General features: G+C 42.8%; 1 protein-coding gene across 1 annotated transcript in view; it reads right to left on the bottom strand.

The window, feature by feature from the left end:
* The window catches only part of Frrs1 (ferric chelate reductase 1), a 34,154-nt gene extending 19,864 nt beyond the window's left edge, over positions 1–14,290 (bottom strand). Inside the window, exons 1-5 of the mRNA XM_052730892.1 lie at positions 14,053–14,290; positions 12,501–12,637; positions 10,674–10,768; positions 9,133–9,280; positions 6,289–6,471 (exon numbers count right to left, since the gene is read on the bottom strand). Coding sequence (XP_052586852.1) covers positions 6,289–6,471; positions 9,133–9,280; positions 10,674–10,768; positions 12,501–12,637; positions 14,053–14,248 — 759 coding nt within the window. The 5' untranslated portion in view covers positions 14,249–14,290. The remainder of the gene's footprint in view (positions 1–6,288; positions 6,472–9,132; positions 9,281–10,673; positions 10,769–12,500; positions 12,638–14,052) is intronic.
* Positions 14,291–14,888: the final 598 nt, after the last annotated feature.

Raw genomic sequence — 14,888 nt, 5'->3', positions numbered from 1 at the left:
CCTTCGGAAATACAGAGGGGAGATTACAGACAGGAAGACCAGGGAGAGGGATGAGCCACACCAGAGACGGTGACAACGCGGTGAAGAGAATTAAAGCACAGTGCTGGAGACGGGGTCAAAGGTCCGTGGGAAGGGTGGTAAGACAGCTCGGGAGGAAAAGGCACTCACTGCCAACCCTGATGACCTAAGTTTGATCGCCAGAACCTACGTGTTGGACTGGAACCTACAGTGTGGAAGAAATTCCCACCCACTGTCCTCTGACCCCCACATCTGTGCCCGCACAGGGACACACACATACACAAAGTAAGAAAGTGTAAAAAATAATAAAGTTTTTAAAAAGTACATTGGAGGGCGGATGTGGGTCGCTCAGCAGTACTGAGTACTTGCCTATCCTGAAAACTCCTCTCAAAATCAATCCACAGAAAGATACAGTATCTGCTAACATATTAACATTCAAACCTTAACTTCTACAAACTATTACTGCTAAAAAGAAACAGGTTTTTTGAGGAATGATGAAGTACGAGTGGAAAACATCTTTTGACACCAGAGAAATCTAGAACATGCTCAAAATGGATAGAGATGCCCAGAGAGGTCAGAAGGCAAGCTGAAGAGAGTTCCTCAATAAACTGCAACACAATGAGCAAGAAAAAGCCATTAGTCTAGGAGCTGAAAGATGGCTCAGCAGGTAAGCAGAGCAAGCCTAGTGATCCAAGTTCAATTCCCAGAGCCCGCAGAAAGGTGGAAGGAGAAAGCTGACTCCACAGCGTTGTCCTCTGACCTCCACATGCATGCTATACACACACACACACACACACACACACACACACACACACACACACACAGTGAATAAAATTGTTTAATTATAAAAAAAAATCCAATCCATCAATCTATAGAGTGAGTCTCTAAAGGAAGAAGTGTAGAGGAGAAAGCTCTTCTTTTCAGAGGACTCTCAACTGGTAACTCGGAAGTCACCACTCTGCAAGGCCAGATGTGGCAACTTGCTTTACAGTCATCCCATGCTGAAGTCATTTGGCCATGGGTTACTGAAGAGCACAAAGTTCACAAAGAGTTAAAACATCACCCTGTGTATTACTTACTAAATACAAAGACCTGTGTTTTTCACCTGCCCAATGGAGAAAGCTAGCAGATACCACAGACAGAACGATGTACACCTTGATTTGACGTGCTGATTCATTGTTAGTGAGTCATTATTAGTACTTTGTCAAAAATCCTACCACTTACACTGGGGTGTGTGTGTGTGTGTGTGTGTGTGTGTGTGTGTGTGTGTGTGTGCGCACGCGCACAAGGGAAAGCCAGTGGACAGCATGTAAGAGTAATTTGTCTCCTGCCATTATGAACTCAGGTAACCAAACTTGGTAGCAAGCACCTTTACCCACTGAACCATATCACCAGCCCATTGTGCCAAAATTCTTACATTTTTGGTTGTGAGCCTAGCCTTTAATGGCTGAGCCATCTCTCCAGCCCTGTGACAAAAATCTTAATACTGTAGGATGTCTTTCTGTATGCTGTGAATATGTGTTGCTATGACTGGTTAATAAATAAAGCTGTTTTGGCCTATGGCAAGGCAGTTTATAGGCAGGCAGGAAATCCAAGACAGAGACAAGAAAGGAGAGGCAGAGGAGAGACACACCAGCTGCTGCCAGAAGAAGCAAGATGTGAAAGAACTAGTAAAGCCAGGGAACACCTGGGAAAACATAGATTAATAGAAATGGGTTAATTTAAGATATAAGAGCTAGCTAGCAAGAGGCCTGCCATAGACCATACAGTTTATAAATAATATTAAGCCTCTGAGTGATTATTTTATAAGTGGCTGTGGGACCTCGGGGCCAGGCGGGACCAGAGAAAACCTTCTGGCTACATCTTAATATGAATCTACCATGTAAATGGCAGAACACTAAAGGCATGCAATGGTGGCACACACCTTTAATCCCAAAACTCAACACTCAAGAGGCAGAAGCAGGCCGATCTCTATGAGTTTGAGGCCAGTCTGGTCTACAAAACGAGTTCCCAGGACAGCCAGGGCTGTTACACAGAGAAACCCTGTTTAAAAAAAAAAAAAAAAAATAGCAGAATTCTCGACAAAGCTACTGGCCTGAAAAAAGAGAAAAAAATATCAAGAAAAAAATAGAATAACTGCTAAAGTAAAGAAGATCAAGATACATAAATGCATTGAAAGATAATTGCTCACTCTTGGATAAGAAATTTCTTTAAAAAAAAACAGGTACAAGGGAACATTATTGGGATGACTGGGAAAATGGAATATAAACTATGTAGTGCACAAAATGATAGTCTCATTATCAAATTTTCTCAATGTGATAAAATTGTGGTAATTGCAAGAGAACATTCTTGTTCTTAGGAGAGAAGTGCCAAAATCTCTGAGATGAAATGCTGTCATATCCACTTCCTCTCGAAGAGTTTAAGAGGGAAAACTGTATTTATATACACCACACGAGTCAAATGAGACAGAGTAATGGACCTGAACACAGAAGGATGAAGGTAAAAGGGCAAATCTAGGTGAAGGATTAATGGCGTTCATTGGACTATTCTTTCGGCATTTCTGCCTTAAAGTTTGTAAAAAGGGACAGTGAGGCTGGAAATGTAGCTCCGTGTAATGTGCACTGAGGCCCCGAGTTCGATTCCCTACACGCAAAAGAGAAACAACATAGACAGAGAAGCTTGAGACAGGAGGAAGAAGGAATTATGAATGGAAGGGAATCCAGGCCACGATCAAAACCAAAATTATGAATGGAAGGGAATCCAGGCCACGATCAAAACTAAAATAATGAATGGAAGGGAATCCAGGCCACGATCAAAACCAAAATTATGAATGGAAGGGAATCCAGGCCACGATCAAAACCAAAATTATGAATGGAAGGGAATCCAAGCCACGATCAAAACCAAAATTCTTCCAAAAACAAGGGAAGAGGATGACAGCCATAGAAAAGATGTCCTATGATTTACCTCACACTGTACCTGACGAGGAGCCACTACACAATAATGCTAAGTGACTTAATACAATTGTTGGCCACCAAGAATAAGGAAAACAAGGAGAGAAAATGATCATAAATTCAATGTTACAGTATTGTCCAAAAACAATCATTGGCATGAGACCAGCCAACAGTGAAATCTACAATCCAGGGCCCAAGTAAGGTCAGAGCTAAGAATAACCTAGAGTTTGGTCACTGAAAGGTTATGTATGCAGCACATATAATACAGCAAGATACATATTCTGTCTTCATCCCCAGCTCCTGGTATAGAACTCCTATAACCTCTGGACTCTCTAAAAGTTTTCTTTTGGGGGGAAGGGGTGTTAATGAGTTGACTGATGACTGGCAGCCCCTGATACCCACATGATTAAAAGATTAAGACCCTAATCTCACCCCTAATATACCAAGAGAGTAGAAGGTGTTGAAGGTTAAGTAGGTCATCAGCGGTCAAAGGCTCAATGGATCATGCCTATGTGATGAAGTATGTACAAACCCCAGAAGGACAGGGTTTGGAGAACTTCCAGATAGCTGAACTTGAGGTTCCTGAAAGGAGCTGGAGAGATGGCTCAGCAGTTAAGAGCACTGGCTGCTCTTCTGAGAGACCTGGATTTGAAAGATGGTGTGCCCAGAGAGGCCACGGAAGCTCCTGCCACTTCCCACACACACCCCTTGCCATGTGCACCTCTCTTTTGGTATCCTTTGACATATCGTTTATAATAAACAGAAAAGAGTGCTTCCCTGAATTTGTTGAATTCTCCAGCCCCAGGACGGGGTGTTGAGAATACTGGTTTGTCATCCCTAGAGTCAAAAGCACAGGTAAGAACAGTAGGGGCTGGGCAGTCCCAGGGACTGAGTCCTCAACCCAGGGGGTCTGACACTATCTCCAGGTTGAATACCTGCTGCAAAATCAATTGCTTGCTTGGTGTGTGGTGAGATACCCCACACTTAGGAGGATCACAGAAGCAACTTGTGAGTATATAGTTGGAGAAATTGACTGTTTTCTACTTAAGAGGGGGATGGGGAGAGAAGCTAGTAACGTGTTTTCTTGTTAAACTTTATATAATGAAAATCACAGAGAAGACCAAAATGCAAAAATAAGCAAGCCAGTATTAGCAAAAATTTGGAAAATTATACTTTTCAATTTCAGTGATGAAAGCAATTGCTGTCAATTTATGAGACTTTTTTTTTTTTTTAGGTAGACTTTAGGTTGTTATCCAATCAACATTTAAAATACCAAACATCTTCAGTATCTCAACTTATATGATATAGTCAAAAATAACAGAACTCTGAATGTGGTGTCACATGCCTTTCATCCCAGTAATCAAGAGGCAGTGGCAGGCAGATCTATGGGAGTTTGAAGCCAACCCAGTCTACAGCGTTCCAGGCTAGCCAAGGCTACATAGTGAGACCCTGTCTCAAAAAAAATGTTCATAAAAATACACTAAAGTTTTGAAAATAACAACCTTAAATAGATATAACCACTTTTAAAGTATATTCTGAGGACGATCCATTTTCACCAATTTAGGCAACCAGGTGTACAACTGATTTTAATCATTAAGCAGGCTTCTCTCTGTAAACCAACTGCACCTGCATAATTAAGTCTTTTTATAAACACTTTTGATGAGCACTATAAGAGAAATAGGTAAGATTTCTAAGTGAGATAAAAATATCTCAAATTAGAGATAAATGCTTTTGTGCCATCTTGCCTACAATTTACAAGAACTAACCTGCCTGTGGGAAGTCCGCCATCACACTCAACAGCAGTACCCTTCCCTCTTTCCCATTCACTGTGGCCAGTAGGAGGAAAGGCGCTATTACATTATAGCATGAATCTGAGCTATACAGTTATAGGAATAAGTTGTTTTTACTTTCCAATGACAAACAAATATGATGTAATATGTCATGTATAATAATGCATAACTGACATACGTAAATGACTGCAGTGTCCCAGAGATCCACCTCAAGGAAATTATGTGTTTATCCAACAAGGCCTTTTAACCCTATCTGGAGTCCTCTTCAGAATTTGCTTCACAACCCATTCCATCCCGCTCGAATAACAAGCATTACCACGGCCTTTCCTTATTGCTTTAGAGTCACATTTGACTCTGATCTCAACCTCATTATTCATCTCAGGCACCAAATTTGATTCATTTTTGCTAGTACTGAGAACACCCAAAAGAATACGCTGCAGGTCTGATGGTAATTACAGAGAGAAAGCAGGGGAAATATTTTGCACAATTGCAGCATTATGTTCCATAAAAATGTATAAAGCTTCCCATAAAAGTAACTAACTCTGAAGAGAAAAGGTTGAAATGTTCTTCCTTCTGAAAGTGCATGAGGTAACGTGTTGCCTTGTCACTATGGTTCTGTGTTTGGGGATAGGGCTTCACATCCCCATGCTGCTGGCCCCCTGACCTCGAACTCCTGATTCTCCTGCCTTAATCTCCTAAACGCTGGGATTAAAGGCCTGTGCCAACAACTTGGGTGGTGTGCATTTTAGAATAAATCTTGGTTCTTCTTTCACAACCATGCCAGAGTTCTGTTTTCCTTGGTTTTGTTTTGTTATTTTGAACTATGGTTCCCTCAAAAGGGGGGATGTCAAGTTTAGACCCTGACATGAAGGAAAGTCTCCAAAGACTGCCTTTCCTAATGAGGGAGTCACTTTGGTGGCCATCCACTCTGTTCACTGCCAATCCTCTACGAAGAGGACTTACACGAAGGGTCCTCTTTCCTCTCCCTAGGGAAACTAGACACTTCTGCAGCATCCTGTTTTTCCTCAGCAGCACAAGGGTACCACCTACGGAATCCCTAAATCCATCCAGCAGCCCCCTTCCAGAAGAGAAAGAATCAGGAAAAATACACGCTGCCTTCCACACATCAGACAAAGGAGCAGCCAGTAAACATGGCCTGCATACACGCTGCCCTCATTGGTGGGAAACTTGCTAAGACTTTAAGACAGGGACACCACCAGTAGGGGGCGCTGGCTTCAGTTCTGGTGCCTGAGTGAACAATAGTCCGACATTTTATGTAGGCATTTCTTTTGTCTGTGATTCCTGCTTTTACACAAAGAGACAAGAACATAGGATGGCAAATGGTCTTCCCAGCTGACCTGCTCTTAGAAATTACTGCCCAACACTCGAGATCATGGAGCAGCCACCGTGATCAGATCAGTTCATAGTATTTCCTTTCCTAGTCTACCCTCAGATCTGGAAGACACAGCTGATGTACTGCTGGTGTTAGTCTCTTGCTGTCGTCCCAAATGCAAACAACAGATACAAACCATCCAGCGGTCACGAGAGAATGCAAAGGACAGGTAGCCTTCACTGGGACCACTCATTTCGACCGCCACCGACTGGTCATCTCTGGTGAAGGACAAGAAGACGCAGGCAGGCTCGGTCTGTGGATCACAGTTCGAAGGACTCCTGACACAGAACTTCGTGTCCCCACACTCGGAGGCACTGAACTAGAAAAATGACAAGAAGGGGAAGGTCCTAATTACGAAACGAGCAGTTCACCGCCAAGGACTGGACAGCCATTACCTTCAAGTACGCGCCGCAACAAGAAAACCTTCAAAAAAGGGAACAGAAGACACATCACAAATTAGAAATGATCAGAGCATTCTTCAGCTTCCGTGGATTTTTAAATGTAGCTAGTCTTAATTACAGTTTGGAAAACTACACTAGTCAGCCTGTAGTGGTACAAGAGTGCTTATGTTCATTTAATATATAAAATACTTCCCACCATCCAAGAGCCGGAGGAGCAAGGTTCCCTGCAAATTTGAGACATTTCTTAGGAAAAAGTCTACACTGGCAATCTTGTCTAAGCAGGTACCTTCTAATTTTCAAGAGGTAGTATTTTCAAAAGCAGGCAAGTCAAACATGGGCAAGTCTTTATGTATAGATCTTGGGAACAGCTTTTAACATTTACAGTCAAAGCTTGCAGTTAAGTGACAGGACAAGATGGGATGCTTGTAAATACCACCACCGCAAATAACTGTAGGAGTTCTACACTGACTGAACTCAGAGCCTCCAGTGGTGGTACCTAAGGGCCCCCCCACCCAACTCCCACCTTAGGCTTAATAGAGCCGCTAGGACCTTGGAAATGTGACTGTGGTCTGTGAGCTCCACTTTGGTCTATTCCGCTTATCAAAGAACCTATTCTCTAAAAGTCTCTTTACTTTTGGCAATCCGAAAGAGACCCTGAGGTCTCTTCTAACCCTAGAAATGCCAGGGCTCTGAATGAATCTCCCTATAATTAAAGATTATCACCTTGGCACAGAGGCATGGTAAAATTTCAAAGAATAGGCCCCTTTTGTTGACTACGTGAAAGGCAATATTTTTTATTAGGAAGCTGCTGTACAAAACTGCATTTACTTAAAGCAGCTTTTAAATAAGTATTAAGAGTGAAGTAGGAGCTAATACAGATAATAACCTCTTCAATAACTTTTCAGTCAAACAAAAGTGCAGCATTCATTACAATGTGATCAAATACAACATCCATGGAAGTGTTTAAAACTGTGGAGGAGAAGAATGCTAAATAAGACCACTATTACGTAGATGAAATGGTTTATTTAGTCATTTTTAGTTTTATTTGTATATATGTCTGTGTAAATGTATTGTAGGGGTTCCAGGAAGCCAGAAGAGGGCATCAGATCTCCTGCAGCTAGAGTTACAGGCAGCTGTAATTCGTCTGATGTGGGATTTAGAACTAAACTCGGGTCCTCTAGAAGAGCAACAAGTGCTCTTAACTGGTGAACCACCTCTCCAATCCCTTATTTAGGGAAAGAAGAGATACCTATGCAGACAAAAAGCAAAGAAAACAGGACCTAGAGAAGTGTTTCTCAGCCTATGAGTCGCGGTCAAGTCGCGACTCCAAAGACCATGGGAAATTGCAGATAGTTACATGACAATTCATAACAGTAGAAAATTACAGTTACAAAGTAGCAACAAAAATAATGCTATGGTTGCGGGGGGCGGAGGGTCACCACAACATGAGGAACCGTATTAAAGGGTTGCAGCATTAGGAAGGTTGAGAACCTCTGCCCTAGACTTCACCTCATATCTGTGCGGCACAAGGCACAGGTAAAAGCATGCATTCATTATTTTGATGGCTATTCTTGGCCATAAAGAGCTACACATGATTGTTTCTCCCCTTTGAAGCTGACATAGGAATAATTTCCCCCAAAGACCCCCAGAAGGCAGGCAAGTCAAGACTTAGGCACAAGCATGTTCTTGTAACTATGGCGACACATTCTGTGTGTGCACTTCTGCAAGAAGCAGTCTAATTCACCCAAATGTCCTCCAGAGAAAACCTTCCTGACGTTTCTAGTATGACCACCCCTTCCACATTTTTTTTCAGTCATCATTCTTTTGACTCAGACAGCCTAAATGGAACTGCAGCTGACATGATTTGAGAGCGATTTTTCTTTTCTGTGACTCAGCACACTGAACTGTCTGGTACTGTTCAGGGATGTGGGGGACAAAGAGAGCAGAACCTCATGTGGCCTCAAACTTCCTATGTCGTTTGTTTCATTTGTTTGTTTGGTGAGGGCAAGGGAGTTGACATAGTCTTACTATATGGTTCAGACTGACCTAGAACTCACCACGTAATCCAGCCTGGCCTCAAATTTTCAACGATCCTCCTACTTCTGCCTCCTAACTGTTGGGATTCTGGGCAGTTGCCACCATACCCCAGAGTCCCCCAACACTCTAATTTTAATAAGATAAAGTCTATATTATACTACCACTTCAAGACTCTCCTCCAAATCTTGTCTAAATGTAACTGAAACTTCCTTTCTATGTTTAATATTCTGCAGGAAAGGAGAATGGAAAAAAAGGAAGGAGACGTGAAGAGAGGGCGAAGTTTTCTTGGCTTCGTTTTCAAGTGAACACACACTTCCTGTTAGCAAAACTAACTGTGAGTGTTGCACCTACGCTTTGAAAGGAGAAACTTTTATGTCCTTTACTCAAACCTGTAAATCAGCAAAGACTTCTTCCTTCAGACTTCTACAGAGACCCCCAAAACTCCCTCCCACAGCGCAGTCCAGCTAATGCTACCCACAGGATCAGCTGCCAGGCAAGCTCCTCTCAGTTGCATTTAGTGAAGGAACAGAAACGTTACTCACTGGCTTGGTTAAGTGGGCGACAGAAGGTGATGTTGTCAACGGTTGGGCTGTAGCTTCAGGCGTCGTAAAGGGAGGAGCATTTGGTTGTGAAATAACATGACTGGGAATCTTCACCCAGTAGATCTTATACTTCTCAACAACTGTGGCTCTGAAATAGAGTACCAATGGGATTAGACAAAACCCCAGCAGTGGCCCATCATAAGCAAATCAAAACTTTAAGTGAGGCTGGGTGGCGGTGGCGCACGCCTTTAATCCCAGCACTTGGGAGGCAGAGCCAGGCAGATCTCTGTGAGTTCGAGGCCAGCCTGGTCTACATAGCGAGATCCAGGACAGGCACCAAAACTACACAGAGAAACTCTGCCTCAAAAAAAAAAAAAAACCACATGTGTGGGGCACAGCTCTTGTGCCTGTCCTCCACCCATTACTAGACGAACTTTATTGCTCTCTCTCCCTGCCTCCCTTTTTTCTTATTGGTTGTATGTTTTTTTATTAACAACAGCCACAAATGCTGAATTGCACAACTCAACTATATAGTCTTCCACTCCCTGACAAGAACACACTTCTAATCAGTTCACAGTGCACGCATCATATTCCTCCAAAGGGCGTGTGTAAGAGGCAGCCACCGACCGAAGCTCCATAGAGACCGCCTAAAGCTAAGTGTCTTTGAGGTCCACCTTAGCAACTAACACACGGGTGCAAAGCAGTGCTCCAGTGTGCTGGGGGCCTGTGGACAAAGTTAAGCAGAAAAGAAACATGTCCAGAGAAGGTTCTCTCCTACAAGATAGACATATGTCTGGAACACAGCTCAGGAATCATTACCCGGCTTTATGGCATTCCATTCTGCCTTGTGCCGCTGAATAGGAAAAGGACCCTATCGTAATTCTGATTTCACAGTTCCAAGAGGCACGCAGCAGATTTGTTTCCTGATAAGCTATCTACAAGTTGTAGTGCTGCCAAAGAAGTCACCCTACTTTCAGCCCTGGCTTATTTATACTCTCACACAAAACCTGGAAGTATTACTCTACACACCACATGCTCAAGTACTAGTTGATGGCTCTTGGGAGTCCTAAAGTAGTGTAATACTTCACTCACTCAACAATGTCTAGTAAAGGCCCCTTAAGTACCAAGTCCTGCCAGGCTTGGCGGTGCATGCCTGTAATCCAAGCACGTGGGAGGAAAAAGCAGGAAGAGGCCTTTAAAAAAAAAGACAGTGCAAAGTCCTGGGCTATGTGCTAAAAGTTTGCTGTTGTAGCAAAGGGGGGAAAAAAAGGCCAGGTCTATTTGGAAGTCAGAAGCAGGAGGATTGCTACAAGTTCAAGGCCAGCCTCATCTACATAGGGAGTTCCTGGTCATCCAATGCTGCATCGCAAGACGCTGCCTCAAACAATAGCAAAGGAAAGAAGCAAGATAACCTTCCATCAGTACGCTGTAACTGCTAAAGCTCTCCTACACAGGTGAGCAGCCAATGGCAAACTGGTACACGTCGTGAGGATCTCCATCTCAATGGCAGTGGTTACAGAGGTGAGTGCTCTCATACTCACAGAAATCGTATGTGATTTGGGGCACTGCTTGGGGCGTTCCAGTATACTTTAATTTCTGTCTTCTTGGATGAACTCGTATGACTCACAGCGAAACCCTGAGATAAAGTGGAAAGGCACAACCATCCCATCACTGGAGAGCTCAGCATGGTCAGAATGCAATCATTTGCAAAATAAATGATCACTAAATGGTCAGAGCATTTGGATGAAGACTATTTTACATAGAGCAAGGCTAGGTCCTCAGTAAATTCATACCCATTGGTTGACAATGTATTATCAGTCATATTTATCAATTCTGTGATAAAGTAGAGTTATCAGAAACTTAAATACTGAAGGAAGCCATGAATATTGGGTGTGTTAATATTATTTGAAGGTTGTTCTTTGCCTTATTTTACACTTTAAATTTGTATTCTTCTCATTAATAGATGTGAATAAAATACAGAAGATTCCTTAAAAGAAAGAACAAAAAAACAAAAACACCAATTTCACACCTCCAAACATATATCCTGTTTTAGCAATTCCTACTTTTGAACAGTCTTGTTCTCACTTTTTTTTTTTTTTTGTCGGAGCTGAGGACCAAACCCAGGGCCTTGAGCTTGCTAGGCAAACGCTCTACCACTGAGCTAAATCCCCAACCCCTCTGTTTCCACTTTCTTTCACCTGCCAAACTCCTACACATTCTTCAAAACCTAACTTAAAATTCACATGCCCCAATTTGTGACTTCCTCTGCTACAATTCCTTGACTCTGTACGCACTCCAACCTAAGTTTTCATACTATTCTACTGATGTCTCTGTCCTAAGTGGCATGCCACACCCTTATGCCAGCTACCCTGTGGCCACAGGCTTTCATCTAGTGTAAGAGTTTGAGGTCTTCAAGGAAAAGGAGTAAGTTGTGTTTGTTACCATATCCTTGTGCTCGGCAAAGCTCCTGACATAGTGTTTATTGACTGAATGAGTGAATGAATGAACATCAAACCTTACACCCCTGTCCCATTCTACAACTGTCTCTTCAATGCTGAAATCATTTTAAAAATCAGTACACTGGGGCCAGTAAGACAGCTCAGCAGATAAAGGCACTTGGGATCCAATGACTCAAGTCTGACTCTTGAGTTTGATTAGCTGAGCACATGTAAAGATGGAAGGAGGGAACTGACGCCACTAGGTTGTCTTCTGACCTCCATACATGTATGATGGCATGCCCCCTTCTGTACCTTCTATACACACACACACACACACACACACACACACACACACACACACACACACACAAAATTGTCTTTAAACTTTTGTTTGTTTGTTTGAGATGACAGGGTTTCCCTGTGTAACCCTGGCTGTCTTGGGACTAACTCTGTAGACCAGGCTGGCCTCGAACTCAGAGATCCGCCTGCCCCTGTCTCCCAAGTGCTGGGATTAAGGGCATGTAATTGTCCTACATTGAGGTCAGTATTTACCAATGTAATATAACCATCACCAAGTATAAACTCTTCAGGCTATTACCCTCACATCCCTAGATGCTGCTAGGTAAACCAGTGGTCAGGTTTGATGATTGTAAATCTATCCAAATGCCTGCTACACATGGTGATGCCATCGTTGAGCTAGTCACCACCCTTGAGTTAAAAATAGCCCAAAGGGCCGGGCCGGTGGTGGCGCACGCCTTTGATCCCAGCACTCGGGAGGCAGGGGCAGGTGGATCTCTGTGAGTTTGAGGCCAGCCTGGTCTCCAAAGCAGTTCCAGGAAAGGCGCAAAGCTACACAGAGAAATCCTGTCTTCGGAAAAAAAAAAAAAAAAAAAGGAACCAATAGAAATCAACTCCAAACCACACACAAACCTGTACATCTTCACAAGTCAGAAGCTGCGACAATTCACTGTCAATCAATGTAAAGGAGCCAAGAGGAGGACCACTCAAATCCTCGGCATCACGAGCTTCTAAGAGAAAGCCTCTAAATGGCGGCCCTGATACAGTAACTGAGCAACAGATAAAGAGAGAGGGTAGGGTAAAAGAGTTAGTAATATGCTAGGAAAAATTGTTTAGAAGAAGCTCATTTAGTCAGAATTGGGTGTATCTCTGCAAAACACACAGGACGGAAATCATCCTGCAGAAGAATGTCTAAATTATGTCCCATAGAGCACAAATGCCATGTTTTGGGAGGCTTTTTTTGATTTGTTTTGGGTAGGCTGGTTGTTTATTCTGTAGAACTAGGTATTGAACCCAGGACCTTGCACATGCTAGGCAACCACTCCATCATAGAACTACATCCTCAATCCTCATTTAGTTTTTATTTGGAAACAGAGTTTCAGTAAGTAACCCAGGCTAGCCTTGAATTCGTTCTGTAGCACAGGCTGGCCTTGAACCTGCAATCATCTTGTCTCAGCCTACTGAGTGTCTAGGATTATAGACCTGTGTCTTTAGGCCTAGCATCATGAGATATTAATAGCAGTTCCACAAGAGGGTAAAGCATGGATGATGACTAGGTAATTGTCTATGGGAAAAATTAATTTAGAAAATTCTAGGTGAAAAGAACATGTTTTTTTATTACAAATCTGACTATCATTAGTACTCTATTGTGCAGAGTAAAATTCTAAGAGATATCTAAAGCACACAGGATATTCCACATTTATTTCTTCATGCATCCTTTTTGTTAAGAACTCCTATTAACAAGCTGGGCAGTGAGGGTGCTCCGCTTTAATCCCAGCACTCAGGAGGCAGGGGTAGGTGGATCTGCGAGGTCAAAGCAAGTCCCGGGACAGCCAGGGCAGTTACAAGGAGAAACCCTGTCTCAAAAACAAAAAACAAAAAACAAATAAAAAAACTCCTATTAACAGTATGTATTTCTATAATTGCAAAATACAGGAATTTCATATGCTATGACAGACATGCCTTTTGTTTTGTTTTTCTGAGACAGAGTCTTGCTATATAGTCCAACTGCCTCAAACCCTGATTCTTCCTCAGCCTCCAGAGTGCCAAGATTAAGGCACATACCACCACACCTGGCTATAGATAAACCTTAACACTCAGCCTACATTTTGCCAAAGGAATCAGGGACCCACAAGAGATTGAACTACTTTTTAAAGTGGGGAGAAGTAAAACAATATAAAATATTTTTTTCTGTACACAATGAATGCAATGTTAATATAATAAAACAAACATATTCCTTGGTACTCTAAAAAAAAAAAAACACTTTTTTAGACCTTGATCTTAACAAGGAATAGATGCCACTTACATAATAAGACATCGGTAGTAAACAAAAAATGGAAGTAGATAACGCTGTGGTAACTCAAGTAAATAGGTTAAAACGAAATGATTTCATTCCAGTCATAGTAAAGACAAGTAGAAAAAGAGCCAAACTCAAAATGCAAATCATTATACCCAGCACTAGTACCTTGAATCTGGTCTCCGGGTTTGAACTTCATCTGACTCACTGTGATTTGGTGAACAGGCTCAGACTGTGGGCTGTGGCCGTGTTGGGGGGTCATCCCCCCGCAGGACATGGTGACTTTTCCGTTGGGGTAACTAGCCACGGAACAAAGGAGCAATGCAAACAGGAGGGCACTCACGGGAAACTCGGGGGCCGCCATCTCCAGATGAAGAACACGTCACCTGCGGATATCATCAGACTACAGTATGACAGCTCTTAGAACACCGGGCAGGAGCCAGGCGGTGGTGGCGCACGCCTTTGATCCCAGCACTTGGGAGGCAGAGGCAAGTGGATCTCTGTGAGTTCAAGGCCAGCCTGTAATAAAAAGAGTGTGGAATGTGATCTCAATCTCAGTTTTATCGAACGCCAACTGTGAGACTACGAAAGCTTCCATTTCCCTATCTGAAAAATGGGTTATTTTATTTTAACAAGATGAAAACACAACCCCAAAGTCCAAGTGAGCAATTTTATCAATATGAGAGGGCCAGGTGTGATGCCAGCACTCAGGAAGCAGAGGCAGGAGGATCTCTAAGAGATTGACACCAGCCGGGTCTACACAGGGAGTTCCAGACCAGCCACAACTAGGGAGACCTGCCTCTAAGGGAAAAAAGAGTATGATGAAAAACAGCAAGCTGGTCCAATAAAAACAAAAGGTTTCACGCCCCCTTACCCTAAGAAGCTTAAAGGAACATCTCTTCTGGACTTTGGTCTTTGTTTTTCGAGACAGGGTTCCTCTGTGTAGCCCTGGCTATCCTGGAACTGGCTCTGTAGACCAGGCTGGTCTCAAAATCACAGAGATC

Source organism: Peromyscus californicus, unplaced genomic scaffold, assembly GCF_007827085.1.
Source record: "Peromyscus californicus insignis strain IS unplaced genomic scaffold, ASM782708v3 Scaffold_9__1_contigs__length_137607984, whole genome shotgun sequence".
In the NCBI taxonomy this organism is placed as follows: Eukaryota; Metazoa; Chordata; class Mammalia; order Rodentia; family Cricetidae; genus Peromyscus; species Peromyscus californicus.
Note: the sequence above shows the minus strand (reverse complement) of the source record. Positions and strands in the feature narration are given on the sequence as shown.